The 18341-nt window shown below is 44.0% G+C and overlaps 1 protein-coding gene across 4 annotated transcripts in view; it reads left to right on the top strand.

Moving 5' to 3' along the window:
* Positions 1–6747, top strand: part of WNT5A (Wnt family member 5A) — a 21692-nt gene extending 14945 nt beyond the window's left edge. For 3 of the 4 annotated variants that reach the window (XM_037743884.1, XM_037743885.1, XM_037743886.1), the window contains exon 5: positions 2364–6747. In XM_037743884.1, coding sequence (XP_037599812.1) covers positions 2364–2822 — 459 coding nt within the window. In that variant the 3' untranslated portion in view covers positions 2823–6747. The remainder of the gene's footprint in view (positions 1–2363) is intronic. The other variant, XM_017543505.2, reaches the window with a different exon arrangement.
* The last annotated feature ends 11594 nt before the right edge of the window (positions 6748–18341 follow it).

Raw genomic sequence — 18341 nt, 5'->3', positions numbered from 1 at the left:
GCACCACCGTGCCCAGCTAATTTTTTGTATTTTTAGTAGAGACGGGGTTTCACCAAGTTGACCAGGATGGTCTCGATCTCTTGACCTTGTGATCCACCCGCCTCGCCCTCCCAAAGTGCTGGGATTACAGGCTTGAGCCACTGCGCCCGGCCTGTCTGACTCTTAAAGGCCCCTATCCAGGGGTATGCCCATGTTTGGGACTCTCATCCAGCTTTGGGACTTTCTTAGCCTTCTCTCATGTCCAGAAATCATCAGGGGCTTGGCAACCAAGAAGAGAGGGTCAAGGGATTTCCAAGTGGCAAGAGAGGATTGGGGGAAGTTGGAAAATCACCTATAATATTACACTTCTGCATTTTTTGAGCAGTGAGGTTTTTTGAGAGGGTAAATTTGATCGTTAGAATGGTAAGCCAAGTTTGGATTTTGGTGAGTGAGGTTACAAAGAAGACAGTTTTTTTCTCTAGGATGGTGGGGCTGGGGATGGAAATTTGGGCACTGTGCCAGGAAATCGTATTAGAATTTCCACGGGGCATTAGCTTTTTAATTTTCCTCAATGAGGAGCAAAGGTTAAATACGTTTGCAAAGCCCTTCCTCAGACTTGCTGAGTGCCTGAAACTCTTTATGCCAAGAGAGTACACTTAGGACCCCTTTAAAAGAGCCCCTGTGAATCCCTGGAGGAAGAAGGTGGCTGTTCTCTGTGGGAGAGGCCTTCTGATGCGCTCCCAGCCTCCAGGTTCCTGACAGGTCTTCTCCAGCATGCTCACACCACGTGGACTCTGGAGGGTCACTGGCACAAGGAACTGTGGGCAGCAGAGTCTATAAATAGGCAACCACCAGACTGCTAGGCACAGTGTTGTGGGGCCAGGCCCATGGGCACTGCTACTGGGAGGCCCGAGGTGACTGGGCAAGGGCCAGATACCATGTCCTTGTTACTCTGGAGAAAAACCAGATTTACTGAGTGTGTCCCTTGTCACCCTAGAGAAAGAACAGATTTACTGTGTTCTGAGTGCCAAGAGCTTTCCACGTCTCCCCTACTTTTATCCTTATAACAGTGCTGGGAAGTTGGTGCCATCACTGCTGCCTTCAACAGATAGAAAACAGAGACCTGGAAAGGTGCAGCCAGTTGTCTGAATTCAAGGGCAGAGTCAGGCACACAATCCACGTTGCTTGGCTCTAGGCTGGGTGATCTTGGCCTGGGGGGTGATGGATGGGGTAGGGACTATGTGGGAAACAGGAGTGAATATACGTGAGCTCCAGCCCAGTCCCCCTCCACACTCTAGTTGTGTGACCTGTGCAGGCCACTCAGTATCACTTTGATGTCATCCAGTCCAGCCCATGTCATAATGTTGCCAGATGGTTAAATGAGATCATGAATTTAAGGACATTTACAGTGCCTGGTGCACAGCAGTAATAGTAGTAGTGGGTAAAGATGTGAACCTTGATCCCACTGGGGCTGGACTTCTCCCAGTTCGGCACTTACCAGCTGGATATCCATGGGCAAGTCACGGAGCATGGGCTTGGAGTCCTGCTGCCTGGGTTCAAATCCTGGCGCCCTTACTCCCAGGGGTTGGGTGATTAGCTCATCTCTCTGGGTGTCACTTTCCTTCTCTGTGAAAAAAGGAATGATACTAGCACTTCTCACATAGCTAGTACTGGGGATTAATTCAGGTAATGCATTGTGAACAACCTCTGGGATGAAAGTCCACGTGTTGCTGCTGCTGTTTCTCTGAAAAAGAAAAAGCAGCTGGAAAAATCTTTCCCCCCTGTTCCTATTGAAAAAAACCACAGTTGTTGATGATTCTGTAATAATGAGTGGCTAAGAACGTATTTATTTGGAAGAGGTTTTTTTTTTTTTTTTTTTTTTTTTTTTTTTTTTTTTTTTTTGGTTTTTTTTTTTTTTTTTTTTTTTTTTTTTTTTTTTTTTTTTTTTTTTTTTTGAGACGGAGTTTCGCTCTTGTTAACCAGGCTGGAGTGCAATGGCGCTGTCTCGGTTCACCGCAACCTCCGCCTCCCGGGTTCAGGCAATTCTCCTGCCTCAGCCTCCTGAGCAGCTGGGATTACAGGCACACACCACCATGCCCAGCTAATGTTTTGTATTTTTAGTAGAGACGGGGTTTCACCATGTTGACCAGGATGGTCTCGATCTCTTGACCTCGCGATCCACCCGCCTCTGCCTCCCAAAGTGGAAGAGTTTTTAAAGGCAGCAACTCAAGACTTTGGTAGTGGAGGATGAAAGAAAAATAATACAACCCTTAGTTCAGCTGGGAACACAGCTCCATGCAGAAGGTCAAGGAGAACTTTGTTCCCATGGCCTGCATCTGTCTCCTCCACGAATGTGTGTACTAATTGTCCCCATTTCCCTGCAGACGGTGTACAATCTGGCTGATGTGGCCTGCAAGTGCCATGGGGTGTCCGGCTCATGTAGCCTCAAGACATGCTGGCTGCAGCTGGCGGACTTCCGCAAGGTGGGTGATGCCCTGAAGGAGAAGTACGACAGCGCGGCGGCCATGCGGCTCAACAGCCGGGGCAAGCTGGTGCAGGTCAACAGCCGCTTCAACTCGCCCACCACGCAGGACCTGGTCTACATTGACCCCAGCCCTGACTACTGTGTGCGCAACGAGAGCACGGGCTCGCTGGGCACGCAGGGCCGCCTGTGCAACAAGACGTCAGAGGGCATGGATGGCTGCGAGCTCATGTGCTGCGGCCGCGGCTACGACCAGTTCAAGACGGTGCAGACGGAGCGCTGCCACTGCAAGTTCCACTGGTGCTGCTACGTCAAGTGCAAGAAGTGCACGGAGATCGTGGACCAGTTCGTGTGCAAGTAGTGGGTGCCGCCCGGCACTCAGCCCCGCTCCCAGGACCTGCTTATTTATAGAAAGTACAGTGATTCTGGTTTTTGGTTTTTAAAAATATGTTTTATTTTTCCCCAAGAATTGCAACCAGAACCATTTTTTTACTGTTACCATCTAAGAACTCTGTGGTTTATTATTAATATTATAATTATTATTTGGCAATAACGGGGGTGGGAACCAAGAAAAATATTTATTTTGTGGATCTTTGGAAAGGTAATACAAGACTTCTTTTGATAGCATAGAATGAAGGGGAAATAACACATACCCTAACTTAGCGGTGTGGACATAGTACACATCCAGAAGGTAAAGAGATACATTTTCTTTTTCTCAAATATGCGATCGTATCAGATGGGTAGGATCCAGTTGAAAGAGAGTGGTAGAAATCTATTCATCATTCAGCTTCTGTGACCAAAATGAGTTGTAGGTTCTCTGGTGCAAGATAAAAGGTCTTGAAAACAAAAAACAAAACTTCCTTCCCCAGGGGCTGCTAGCTTGCTTTTTGCATTTTCAAAACAATAATTTAAAATGTAAGAACAAGAATCTCATATTCTCAAGGAAAAAAGGTATATCACATTTCTTATCCTCCTCAAATATTCTATTTGCAAATGGTCATATTCTAGTAACTCATGAAATTTGGGGAGCAGGGAGTAAAGTCCCCAGAAATTAAAAAATTTAAAACTCCTATATCAAGATGATGATTTGAAGCTGTTACACAAATTAGGATTTCGGATTGGAAAAAGATCCCCAGATAATCCTGGACACTAGATTTTTTTTTTGTTTGGGGAGGTTGGCTTGCATATAAATGAAAATATCCTGTAATTTTCTTAGGGATACTTGGTTAGTAAATTATAATAATACAAATAATACATGAATCCCATTCACAGATTTTCAGCCCAAGCAACAAGGTAATTACGTGCCATTTAGCAGTGCACCAGGGCAGACAACCTATTTGAGGAAAAACGTGAAATCCATCTTCCTCTTCACACTGAGTCCTCTCTGACTCCTCTGAGCTGCGATGTGATGCTGGCCATGTTTCCAAACGGCAGCTCCACTGGGTCCCCTTTGGTTATAGGACAGGAAATGAAACATTAGGAGCTCTGCTTGGAAAACAGTTCACTACTTAGGGATTTTTTTTTTTTTCCCTAAAACTTTTATTTTGAGGAGCAGTAGTTTTCTATGTTTTAATGACATAACGTGGCTAATGGAATTCACAGAGGTGTTGCGAGTTTCACTGTTATGATCCTGTGTTTAGATTATCCACTCAAGCTTCTCCTATTGTACTGCAGGTGTACCCTAAAACTGTTCCCAGTGTACTTGAGCAGTTGCATTTATAAGGAGGGAAAATGTGGTTTAATGGTGCCTGATATCTCAAAGTCTTTTGTACATAACATATATATATATATATATACATATATATAAATATAAATATAAATATATCTCATTGCAGCCAGTGATTTAGATTTACAGTTTACTCTGGGGTTATTTCTCTGTCTAGAGCATTGCTCTTCACTGCAGTCCAGTTGGGATCCTTCCAAAAATTTTTGAGTCTTGAACTTGGGCTGTGGCCCTGCTGTGATCATACCTTGAGCACGACGAAGCAATGTTGTTTCTGAGGAAGCTTGAGTTCTGACTCACTGAAATGCATGTTGGCTTGAAGATTTCCTTTATCTTTCTTTCCTGCCTCACCCCTTTGTCTCCAACCTCCATTTCTGTACACTTTGTGAAGAGGGCATTACTTGTTCGTTATAGACATGGATATTAAGAGATATTCAAAACTTGGAAGCATCAGCAATATTTCTCTTTTCTTAGTTCATTCTGCAGAGTGGACCCGTGCCTATTAGAAATGGTAGTACTTATTAATTGAATCCCAAAAGAAAATTCAGCCCACTACATAGCTAATTTTTTTTTTTTTTTAAATAAGGACATCGCTTTCCAAAAAGTGCCATCAAATGTGTTCTTATCTCAAACTTACATTGTTTTAAAAGTTTGGAAAGATACACATCTTTCAGACCCTTCTTAGGCAGGGCGGCTTTTATATCACCTTAGTCAACTGTGGCTCTTAATTTATTGCATAATGATATCTACTTCCCCTCAAGTAGATATCAAGTAGAAGTTGCAGTGAATTTCGAGCAAAAGATCTTGAAAGCAAAAAGCACTAATTAGTTTAAAATGTCACTTTTTTGGTTTTTATTATGCAAAAACCATGAAGTACTTTTTTTATTTGCTAAATCAGATTGTTCCTTTTTAGTGATTCATGTTTATGAAGAGAGTTGAGTTTAACAATCCTAGCTTTTAAAAGAAACTATTTAATGTAAAATATTCTACATGTCATTCAGAATTATGTATATCTTCTAGCCTTTATTCTGTACTTTTAATGTACATATTTCTGTCTTGTGTGATTTGTATATTTCACTGGTTTAAAAAACAAACATCGAAAGGCTTGTGCCGAATGGAAGATAGAATATAAAATAAAACGTTAATTGTATATTGGTAAGTGGTTTCAATTGTCCTTCAGATAATTCATGTGGAGATATTTGGAGAAACCATGACGGATAGTTTAGGATGACTAAATGTCAAAATAATAGAAGAGTGGGGAATTTTACCAAAACCAAACTATTTGGAAGCTTCAAAAGATTTCTATATGTAACGGAACAAAAGGGGAATTCTCTTTTCCTATATATGTTCCTCAAAAAAAAAAAAAAAAATCAAGCAGATGGCTTAAAGCTGGTTATAGGATTGCTCACATTCTTTTAGCATTATGCATGTAACTTAATTGTTTTAGAGTGTGTTGCTATTGTAACATCCCAGAGAAGAATGAAAAGGCACATGCTTTTATCCATGACCAGATTCTTAGTCCAAAAAAAAGTTATTTTTTTGTGTTTACCACTGCAACTATTGCACCTATTTGAAGTTACTGTGGACCACGTGTGGTGTCTCTATGCCCTTTGAAAGCTGTTTTTATAAAATGAAAGACCCAGTCTGCAGAGAATGAAAACTGGTTGGAAACTAAAGGTTGGTTGTGTTAAGTGCAATTAATACAAGTTCTTGTGCTTTGCAAAAATGTACACAGAAATCTGGACGGTGCTGCACAGATTGATACATTCACCTTTGCTTTTTCTCTTTCCCGATAACCTTGTAACATATTGAAACCTTTTAAAGATGCCAAGAATGCATTATTCCACACCAAAAAAAAAAACAAAAAACAAAAAACAGTAGACCAACATATAGAGAGTTTAAAATAGCATTTCTGGGCAAATTCAAACTCTTGTGGTTCTAAGTCTCACATCTGTTTCAGTTTTTCCTCAGTTGTATATTGACCAGTGTTCTTTATTGCAAAAACATATACCCGATTTAGCAGTGTCAGCATATTTTTTCTTCTCATCCTGGAGTGCATTCAAGATCTTCCCAATACAGGAAAATTAACAAAAAATTTCTATATAGACAGCAGCAAAAGAGCCATGTTCAAAATAGTCATTATGAACTCAAGTAAAAAGAAGACTTTTAAGTTTTAATCCAGTTTATCTGTTCAATTCTTTAAGCTACTGACCTCCTGAGACTGGCACTGTGTAAATTTTAGTGGCCTACCCTAGCTCTTTTCTCATATGATTTTGCCAATACCAAATTTCAATTTGTTTTTACAAAACATTCAAGCCACTAGAATGATCAAATATAATGCTATAGCAGAGTAAGTACTCTAAATAAGAGACTGGAACTAGCTAACTCCAAGAGATCATTAGCAGCATCAGTCCACAAAGACGGAGTGGCCCATGAGATATAGAGAGATAGAGGGAAAAGGTAGTTATAACTTGAAGCCTATATTTAATGCAAATATGTACCAAGGCACAGGTCTAAAATATTACATTGTCACTGTAAAGTACACTTTTAAAATATTTATTTTTTTAAAAAAGTATTTTCTAGTCTTTTCTCTCTCTGTGGAATGGTGAAAGAGAGATGCCTTGTTTTGAAAGTAAGATGATGAAATGAATTTTTAATTCAAGAAACATTCAAAAACATAGGAATTAAAACTTAGAAAAATGATCTAATTTACCTGTTCACACAAACTTTACCCTTTGATGATTGGCTATTCTATTTTAGTGAAACATCATCTTGTTAACTAACTTTAAAAAATGGACATAGAATGATTAAAGGTTGATATGATTTTTTTAAATGTATCAGTTTTAATCTAGAAGATTGAATGAAAATGCTTTCTCAGTATTTTAAAAGCAAAAAAGGAATGGAGGAAAATTGCATCTTAGATCATTTTTATATGCAGTGTACAATTTGCTGGGCTAGAAATGAGATAAAGATTATTTATTTTTGTTCATATCTTGTACTTTTCTATTAAAATCATTTTATGAAATCCAGTGCAGTCATGTGTGTGTGTTTAGCAGAGAGAGTGTTCATTGAAGTTTGATGTGGGCACGGATTATGGCTTAGGGCATGCAGAAAAACACACATACATTTCAGGTATGTAGATGGTAGGATGGCTGAAGCTCAAGGATGTATTTTGCACTTTAGTGCTCATTTTTCTTTTGCTTATTGCTGACTTTTTCATATCTGCTCTGCTGCTGTTAATCCTTGAGAGTTGTAGTGAGATTATTTTTTTTTTTAAGTGTAGGCATTTAACACAGTGAGATGGGACTACTATGAAATTCTAGGGCAAGGGAAGAAAAGAGTGATGAGAGAAATAAAACGATATTCAAGATGAACAGAGTGAACCACCACCTGGAATATTCTGCTGGTGGCTTTTTTCATCTTGCAACAGTTGCCAGTCAGGTCTTTAGATTTGGTGCCAGTTGCTCCATCTTGGCACTATTGACATTTTGAGCTGGACAATTTTTTGTTGTAGGGATTGATCCCGTGTGATGTCCAGCAGCATCCCTGGCCTCCACCCACTAGATGCCAATAACATTCTTCCATTTGTGACAATCAACAATATCTATAGAAATTGCCAAATGTGCCCCAGGGAGCAAAATCACCTCCGGTTTAAAACCCTGACTTTAGTTAGAGAGAGGGACTGAGGTTTGAGCAGTTGGGAAATACTGGCTGACCACCATGGTGGGCTGCTGCTTACCGAGGTTGACTCATAAGTGAGACAAGTCCTCGGGCGGGAGTTTCACTGTGTAGAGTATGGAGAAGTGGCATCTCTTCCAGGGAAGCCTGGCTTAGCAGTTAAGAACACAGGCTCTGGAGTCAAATTGCCTGGGTTCAAATCCCAGTACCCCTTTCACCTTGGGGAAGTTGCATAACCTCATCCTGCTTCTGAGCCCTTTGTCTTTGAAATGAGAGCATTGCTCTCTACCTCTTCAGGCTGTTGGGAAGATAAATTAACACTTAGGGAGTGCTTAGAGCATGTTCTGCTACATAGTAACAGCTCAATAAATGTGAGCTGAGAGAGAAAGGTGTTGAGGAAAGGAACACTGGAATAAGTGAGAAGGCTGATCCAAGGCAACGTGGGGTGAGTGCTTTTTAACACACCTGACACTATTGACACTGCACTGGGAAGGCACACTAGTGTTTTAGGAGGCTGCAAACTTATGGCTTGCTGTCTACATCACAGCTCCAGATGTGTTTTGTTTGACTGGCATAGCATTTAAAAAATGAGTTGCCGATATTTAAAAGATGAGTATTTTCACATTAAAATTTGGATTTCTGGCTTGAAAACACGGGGAGAGCTAGTCACCTGGGAACATGAGTCACAGGTCCCACGTAGCAACAATCAGGTGGATCCAAGCAGGTGCTACTCCCTTTTAGGCAGGGCTAGGCATGTCTAATTAGCCAGTCATTTATGTCACCTAACTGGCCCCTGTGGGCTTTTGCATTTATAATAGTTTTTAGAAGTGTTTTCCCTCTGTTTCTCAGCCTAACTACTGTCGGCATTTTGGGCAGGATAATTATTTGTCATGAGGGCTGTCTTGTGCATCATAGCATGCTGGCATCCACCCACCAGATGCCAATAGCACTCTCCCATTTGTGACAACCAAAAATGTCTCTAGACATTGATGAGTGTCCTCTGGGGGGCAAAAACTTTCCAGGTGAAAACCACTGGTCTAAACCAAAAACATCTGTACGTATTTATAAGCTAGCCAGTAAGGCTAAAACAAAGAAATAAACAAAAATTAGTTTCTTGGTGTAAAGAATGCCTGGCATATCACAGAAACACAATAAATATTTAATGAATGCATGAAAAACACAACCATTCCCAGGTTTCAGCCACACTACTCACTTGTAGTGTGGCCTTGAACAGATTCTTGACTCTCTCTGAACTCAGTGTCCATAGCAAGAACATGGGGACAGAAGCCACTGCCCAATTAGGCTTGATATTTAAATTATATGATAGAACCTGCAACAGGCCACCTCCAAAGCCTAATGATAGTAGCAATTTAATAAGAGACGGAATTTGTTTTAAAAACAAAGATAATAAATTAACAGTGAAATGTTTCTATCCAGCCTGCCCTGCATAGCTAATAAATAGGAGCTCCATTTTTCAAAGCTTGTTGTTGAGTTGCAGTTTCCCAAGAGCATTCTATCAGTCGCAGATCCAAAGGATGCTCAACAGGAAGTGTTTCATGGCCAAACAAGTTTGGGAAATGAGGACTGATGGATCCTTGCCCCTCTGAGACATGTGATGGTCCTCAGCATATTGTTAATGCTAAAATCAAAGAACTGCAAGAAAGAGATCTATTCTTTAACTCGGAGCTAAGTTGACTTGAGTTTTTGACTTTCGTTCATGGGATACCTGTTAGTGTTAACATCCTCTGGGCAAGTTGGGAAGTGCTAGGGTGGAGCACCTGTTCTCTGGCAGGTTTTGTGGGCATGGGCTCTCTTGGGGTCAAGAGCTGCCTGGCTTGACATTTATGGCTGCCAAAATAGGGAATGCTACCTGGTGACATGTCTGTTCCTTTTGCTAATGGAGGGCTGGTCCCAACTGATGGTTAATCTGCTTATTTACAGCCTGGGTGATTGGGATGGGGAAGAATGTGCTCTGGGAGGCAACAAGGAGGCTCCTAAGACATAACTAGACCTAAAGGTGGGAGAGAAGAAGAAAGAAAAAGCAGAAAGGGAGTAGAAAAAGGGAGAAAAGGCATAAAATGCAAAGAAGGCAAATGAGGGCTGAGAAGATCCAGCTGTCCTCTAACCATGACCTTCAGACAAATCTCATTTCTACTAGTAAAAAAAAAAATTACAGTGGTTTAAGAAGGTAATATTTAACAAGCATTTCTTCTGTGCCTGGCACTTGGCAAGGATTTTCTCTTTCATCCCATTTCAGTAAGATTACCAAGAAATTTTTGAGATAATATTGTTATCCTCATTTTAAAGATGAAGAAATGGAAGATTGGAGAGCGTAAGTCTGATCCAAGAGTCCATTTGTCCAACAAAAAAGCACGCTCTCCCTTTATCAATATGGCTTTGATCTCACCTAACCAAAGACTACATTTCCCAGGCTCCCTTGCATCCAGGTATGGCTAGAGGACTAGTTACCACAAATTGAAGGTGAGTAGAAGTGAAGTGTGTCAGTTTTGAAGTTCAGATTTTTGAAATGCCAGTGTGAGTTTTTCACTGCATCATTCCCTTCCACCAGCTAGGAGCAGACAACTCTGAAGTCCTAGGGGATGATGGGGCCACACATGGAAGAAATCTGGATCCTTGGCTTACCAAATGGAAGAAAGCCAGCAGCTGACCAGAAACTCCTTCCTTAGACAGTTGAGGGACTACATTATAAACTTCTATGTTACATTAAGTCAGTACTATTTTGGAGCTTGATACAGCAATTAGTAATTCCACCAAACACATTGTTTCTCCTAGTACTTCCCAAGGTTGTTATTGAGTCCCCAAACTCATTGGGGGTCCCCTAGCCAGAAGATTTATAGATCGGGAAGATCCCTTGCAGGCCATCCCACCCCACCCCTAGGGTTCACGGGCTCCTGAGAGGTAAGCCATTTCACCAGGAGAACTCCATCCCCTGGGAAATTCAGACACATCCTGACTGGCCATACTCAGTATCCAAAGGGCTCCTTCCTCCATCAGCTGGGGTGCCTCCCTGCCATCTAAGCAAATGGGCCTCATTCCATCAAGTAAGCCCTTTTCCCGATTCTGACATAACTCCCGTGTGATATGGGGTAAGTCTATTATCCTCACTGAGCCTCTGATTTTTTGTTGTGGTTGTCATTTTTTCTCTAAGGACCCAGTCAATTCATTTATCAATTTATAATTTACATAATAGGAAGGTGATACAGTTTTGCTGTGTCCCACCCAAAATCTCATCAGGAATTATAATCCCCATCATCCCTATGGGTCGGGGTGGGACCAGGTGGAGGTAATTGAATCATGGGGGCAGTTTCCCCGTGCTGTTCTCGTGATAGTGATTCTCAGAAGATCTGATGGTTTTACAAGCATCTGGCATTTCTCCTGCTTGCACTCACTCCATCCTGCTGCCCCTGTGAAGAAGGTACCTGCTTCTCCTTTGCCTTCTGCTGTAATTGTAAGTTTCCTGAGGCCTCCTCAGCCCTATATAACTATGAGTCAATGAAACCTCTTTCCTTTATAAATTACCCAGTCATAGCAGTGTGAGAATGGACTAATACAGAAGGAGAATTCAATGAACACCTAACTGTGTGCTGGGCACTGATTTAGGTGATGAGTTTATAGAGCTGAGCAAAGCAAACTCTGTCCCTGTCCTTCGAGACACATGTTTCCCATAGTGAGCAGTTGCAGTGATGCAAATCAGGAAAGGATAGGGTTCCATGGGGGCTAAAGGAGGAGAGACACACCCAGACCACAGACTTGGAGAACCCAGGATGCTCTCTGGAGAAAGGATATTTTAGCTGAGGTTTTAAAGACAAGCAAAGGTAATCCAGGTTAAGTAGGGGAAGGGTAGGTAAAAGAATTCAAGGAAGAAGGTACAGCTTGAGCAGAGGCCAGGAGGTAGGAGGGAATGCAGTCCCCGGGGGGGTTGTGAGTCTGGAAGTACATGGGAACCAGAGGGTGAAGAGGGAATGATGGAAGATGAGGCTGGGCACACAGATGCTCAGACTGTAGTCAGTAGGGCCTATGATAAGGCACCTAGACTTCCTCCTATGAGTGAAAGGTATTTAGCAGGCAAGGGGGAGGTTCAGGACTAATCTTTAAAGCAGACAGTGAAGGCCAGGTGCAGTGGCTCCCAGCTGTAATCCCAGTGCTTTGGGATGCTGAGGTAGGAAGATTGGTCTCGAGGATTGCTCGAGACCAGCCTGGGCTACAAAGCGAGACACCATCTCTACAAAAGAAAACAAAATCAGCTGAGTGCAGTGGTACGTGCCTGTAGTCCCAGCTACTCAGCAGGCTGAGATGGGAGGATTGCTTGAGCTCGGGGGTCAAGGCTACAGTGAGCCATGACTGTGACACTGCACTGCAGCCTGGGAGACAGAGTAAGACTGTCTCAAAATACAAACACATGAACAAAAAAAGACCCTGTGGAGACAATGCTGCCTCCACAATTCCTTAGTTCCTCGACCCTCATTTTGGCCATGAAACCTCAAAGTCTCCGTGATCTTGAGGATAATTTGGTGTTGCACTGGGCTGAGTCAATCACCACCCCTCAACCCAACCTGAGTTTCCTGCCACACCTGGGGTGGCCTAACGTCCCTGTAGCTGAGACAGCTCTAGCCACATGCTTGCCCATCCCAGTGCCATCAGGATGACTGGCTAGAAGTTCTACCTCCCAGGGCTGCCCTCTACAAACACACCCCCACCACCCACCCACTGAAGGGCTCACCTCCTGACCTTCGTCCCAGTGGCCCTCACCAGGGCTGCCTGCACCAGCACTGACCTCCTCAACACTGATGATGCTCACACTGTGCCAGGCTCAGTGCTCCATGATTTGCAGGCTTCATCTCATTTACTCTTCACACATGATTCCCATTTTACAGATGAGAAAACCGAGGCTGGGGGAAATTAAGTCACTCGTTTTGTAATCTATCACCTAATCACACACCTTACCCAAACCAAAACTTAGTGGCTTAAAGCCAGAGGCACTGTATTTGCTTATGATTCTGTGGGTCAGCAGTCTAGGCAGGGGTAGCAGGGACGGGGTTTCTTCTGCTGTTGTCACTCAGAGCCTGGCAGATAGGCTAGGGGCTGGATGATCCAAGATGGCTTCCCTCACAAGTCAAGTGTTGATTCTGGGTGTTGGCTGGGCCTTTCTCTTGATGTGAATGCTCATCTTCTGGGTGGCTAGCCTGGGCTCTTTCACACTTTGGTGCCACATTTCACGAAGGTGAGGCCTGGACTTGGAAGTTACGCTATATCACTTCCATCTCATTCTATTGGTCAAGGCAAGCCCAAGGACAGCCCACATTCACAGAGGTAGAGAAACAGGCTCCATCTCTCAATGAGATGAGTGACAGTGTCACGTTGCAAAGGGGCATCTATAGAGGATGGGAGATCTTTCTGTAGCCAGCTTTGCAAAGTCTCCCCCATCAGGCTGAGATTCCACAGTGTATACATGGTGGTCTACCTATTCTTTCCTATATCAGCACTTTCAGGCCAGGAACGGTGGCTCATACCTGTAACCCGAGCACTTTGGGACGCTAAGGCAGGAAGATCACTTGAGTTCAGGAGTTTAAGTCCAACCTGGGCAACATAATGAGACACTGTCTCTATAAATTTTTTTTTTTTTTTTGTAAATTAGCTGGGTGCTGTGGCATGTCCCTGTAGTCCCAGCTACTTGGGTGGCTGAGGTAGGAGAATTGCTTACACCCAAGAGGTCAAGGCTGCAATGAGCCATGCCTGTGACACTGCACACTCCAGCCTGGGTGACAGAATGAGATTCTGTGTCAAAAACAAAGCACCTCCAGTAGAAAATATTTCCCTCACTACAAACCCCCCATAAGCATGGTGCACAGGGAAGAACAAAGAATTTGCAGTCAAGAAAACCTGGCTCCAAGATTTGCTTGTATTAGCTGCACATCCTTTGGCCAGTTACGGGACCTCTGCGAGCTTCAGTATTCTCATGCATAACACAAGGCTGTGAGACTGGTACAGGCTGATGGTGAGGAGTGCTCATCATGTAAATGTAAGTCAAGGACCCTGACACAGAGTAGGCATTCCAGCAGTACAAGGGATGAGGATGGTGGCCATTACTGGTGTTGGGGAAGAGCCAGCCACATTTCCATCACTGACTTTAGTGACTCATGGGCCTCCCTGACTCAGCGAATTGCAGAGAGCTCCCTTCAAGGTACTGGGAGGGGGGGTCTCCTGAAGGTTCTCGGTGAGGTTCAGGCTGGAGAACCAGAGGGTGGGGAGGCAGAGAATGGGCTTAGCCTCAGCTGAGACACGCCAATCCCTCCCCCATTCATGGGAAACGCTGCAGCATGTTTTCCCATGTGTCAGGAGAGACCTATGAGATGAGCAGGGTGGGGACTTGCCTCCTCTTTACAGAGTGAGATTCTGAGGCTGAGAATAGGGAAATGATGTTTTCACCGAAAAGGTGAAAGCCAGCACTGCAGCCTCGGCTCCTAAATTTTGGGGGTACTCACCTTTGCACCCCACATCACTCCTGTGGGCAGCAAGCTGTGCTCCCTTGGGCAAGCCACTCAGCTTCCTCTGGGCCTCACCTTCACCATCTATAAAATGGAAATGGTAAGCCCCATGCAACTGCAACACAGGCTTACTAGCAATTGCTCTCATTTACTAAGCACATTGGCTGGGCGTGTTGTTACGTTTTTTTCATTCACATTATTTTGTTTGATCTTGTGGCATCTGACAAAAGGAAGTGTTAGTTTCCTCATTCTACAGATGAGGAAATAGAAGCCCTGGAAGACTAAGCATCTTTCCCCGAACTATATAGCTAGAAAGAAGAAAAGTCAAGTCTCTCTGATTTTATAGCTGTTGGTTTCATCCACGAGGTGATGGTGCCTCAGGAGTAATGGCAAGAAGAAAGTGGAAGGGTAAAAATGCTAGAAACCTGACATGGAATTCCTGACCAAGGGTCAGTTGGCCAATTTTTTTTCCAGTTGAGGCCACGTCAGAGTTCCTCCTCTAAGTTCTCGCTCTTGTGTCATTGGAGGGCCCTGGTGGGTGTCAGGCAAGGATGTTTCCTCCAGTGCATGACCACGGCTGGGAGAATCCCGGACTCAAACTCCACGACTGGCCCAAAAGGACTTTTACTGTTGGGATTCTGGTTCTACTCTTGTCACCATTTTGCTGTGTAGCTTTAGGCAAATCCTTTCTCCTTCCTGGGCCTCATTCCCGGACATGTGCAAGATGGTTGAGATGGGGTCATGTGAGTCTGATTGAGCAATGTCATGCCTCAAGAGGCTGATGCTCTCTCCAGGTGGAGAATAGGATGTCGAATCCTGCCACATGGGAATAGAATGAATGCAAATGGAACCTGACCTACACGGCTCTGACTCAGCAGTACCAAATCATGTAGGGACAGCTTCTCTTCGGCATATTCTGTATACACTCACACGCTCACCACATCCCTAGCAGGTGCCCTATCCCGCACAGCGTGGGGGAACCACAAAACCATGAGCTTTGGAATTAGAAACACCTGCACAATCTTGGGCAATTTTCTTGACCTTCCTGAGCTCTCATTTCCTCGTCTGGAAAAGGGGCAAACCCTCTCACTGCATAAAGGTTTTGTGAGGATTACAGAGGAAGGGGTTTGTACAGTGACAGGCACATGTAACCATGCAATAAGTGGTAGCTATTATATTATTATCTTATTCCATAATCCCTCACTTCTGCTGGACCCCTTCTGCCCTGGAGAGAGAAACCTGATAAATTATTTAGTGGAAGGTAATTCATTAGTCCAATATGCTGTTCAGCTGGTTGGTTTGGGAGCCTGTGTTTGCTGAGAGAATAGATGGTAAGGGGGCAGTTCTCACCCCCATCTTCCTATTCACCCCAGGAGTCTTTAATGGAGGGATTCTGGCATGGAGGTGGATTTCCCTTCCCAGGGCCTCTTCTGACTTTCATGATTCAGGCTGTCCATGAGGGCTGCCTGGGTTTTTCTTTCATTCCACATTTCCCCAGGGCCTCTGTGTGCCAGGTCTCTTGCTGGGTGCAAAAACAAGACCCTCTTCCTCCTTGAGGAGCTCAATGTCTAGATCAAGGTCTGCATGTGGTACAATTCCAGGGGAAACAGGGATGAAGACTCGACTGTGAATTCCCAGGGCAGCCTCCATGTGCTGGCAGAAAAACCACACTCCAAGCACGTTTTCAACGAGCAGTTTAAACCACTTGAATTCGAGTCTCGAAAACCAAAAAACCAGTTCTAAGTGTTTTCACCTCTCCCACTGCTTCCTCCTAAATTTCATTAGGGCTGACAATTTGTATATCCACTTACAGTGTAATATGATTTAAATGGCTGACCGTAACTGTTAGAAGTGGAGTTTTCCCTGGATGCGGCGAGTAGAGAAGGCAGCTGGGGACGCTTCCCAGGGCAGCGGGGCCCTCTCCACAATGGTGAGTTGTTTTAAAGGCCTGAATGCGGCTTGTCAGACGTGGTGTCCACCCGAGGAGATGGGAGGAACAGCTTCCTGGCCCCCTTTCCCTCTTCACCCTGAAATCACTTTTGTTCTTGGAGGCTAAGCTATCTTGGAGTTTTCGGCATGCAATAAAATATGCTCGACCACAAGGCCTGTCGAGCCAGGATGGCTGGAGGGGGAAGCCAAGCCTGCTGGCCGGACGGTCTTCATGGTTAGGCAGAATTGATAGTGTGTGTCCTGCTCCGTGGCGTTCCTTTTTGTTTTGTCTTTGTAACTAAAACAGAGTTGATGCCTGAGAGCCAATGGGATGTTCAGTTTTATTTTGTCCCCTATCAAAGTATTACCCACATTTTGTGTGTGTGTGTGTGTGTGTGTGTGTGTGTGTGTGTAGCAGTTATTGTATCATAGATGGGATTTGGGTTTGAATCCTCACCCTCTCCCTTGAGGACCTTAGGCATGTCATTTTCCCTCTCTAGGTATCCATTTCCTCATCTGTAAAATGGCTAGTGCTTCATGCTTTGCTGAATTAATTGCATTATCTAGAACTGCACTGTCCAATACAAAATCCATTAGCCGTGTATGGCTATTTCAATTTAAATTAATTAAAATAAAATACTCAGTTTCTCAGTTGAACTAGCCAGATTTCGGGGGTTAAATAGCCACAAACCCAAAATGATAGCGTGGCTATAGTATTTTTCATCATTGTGGAAAGTTCTACTGGACAGCGCTGGCCTAGAACCACACCTGCACCGGCTACATGCTCATTACAAACCTAAAAGAGAAACTGTGACTTTCACTCTCTTTCACTAGTACAAGAACCTGCAGTTAACAGCGGATGGAATTGTCAGAAATCCATCTTACAGAGAGCAGTATCCCCCAGTATTCAGAATTTGAAACGCTCACACCAGTTGTCTTGTTCTTGTGGACCCCTCTTGCATATGTAATATCCAAACCTGGGAAAATTGCTCCTCAGAGTGGCAAAAGAGACATGAGAACAGCACAGATTGCAAATGGAGGGCTGTGACATGCAGGTGTTTGGGGTGCTGGACCATACCAGCTAAGGTTCTTTTAACTGCAATTATAGAATCCAGTTCTATAATCCACTAAACAAGGTGCAAAGTTACTGGAAGAATGTTGAGATGTCTCCTGGAATCCAAGGAGAATCAGGGTGGCTCTGAGGGTGCCACAGGTCAGGAACTGTTAGAAACCTCTTTGATGAGGTTTCCAAATTTGAAAGAGCTTCAGAATTGAAGAGGATGTTGGTAAAGTACAGATTCTGGGGTAGTCCCTTGGATATTCAGATTCAGTATGCTTGGAGTGGGTCCTGGGCATCTGTATTTTTCTAGGCTCCTCGTGTAGACCCAAGCAGCCATTCAAAACCCTGTGCTGTGGTCTGTGCTCCTCGTGGTGGCTCCTTGGCTCTCAGATTGAGCACTGAGTTCAATGAGGGGCAGAGGATCTCATTGGCCCACCTGTCTGCCCATTGTCTAATCAGCACAGTTCAGTTCAGGGTTAGGAAGGGAGGGAAGTCTAGTCGCTCCGTCTTGACTCTGGTGGGCTAACTTCCTAAAATTACCGTATGATCCAGTAACCCCGCTACTGGATCCACATCCTCAAGAACTGAAATCAGGAGCTCTAAGAGATACATGAACTCTCATGTTCATTACAGTATAATTCACAATAGCCAGGCGTAGAGGCAACTTAAATGTCCATCCAGGGACGCATGGTTAAAGAAGTAGTATCTATGGCTGGGCACAGTGGCTCACGCCTGTGATGCCAGCACTTTGGGAGGCCGAGGCAGGAGGATCTTAGGTCAGAAGTTTGAGACCAGCCTGGCCAACATAGTGAAATCCCGTCTCTACTAAAAAATTAGTTGGGCGTGGTGGCAGGCGCCTGTAATCCTGGCTACTTGGGAGGCTGAAGCAGGAGAATCACTTGAACCTGGGAGGCGGAAGCTGCAGTGAGCCGAGATCGCACCACCGCACTCCAGCCTGGGTGACAGTGCGAGACTCCGTCTTAA

This window comes from Cebus imitator, unplaced genomic scaffold, assembly GCF_001604975.1.
Source record: "Cebus imitator isolate Cc_AM_T3 unplaced genomic scaffold, Cebus_imitator-1.0 Scaffold8, whole genome shotgun sequence".
Taxonomy (NCBI): Eukaryota; Metazoa; Chordata; class Mammalia; order Primates; family Cebidae; genus Cebus; species Cebus imitator.
Note: the sequence above shows the minus strand (reverse complement) of the source record. Positions and strands in the feature narration are given on the sequence as shown.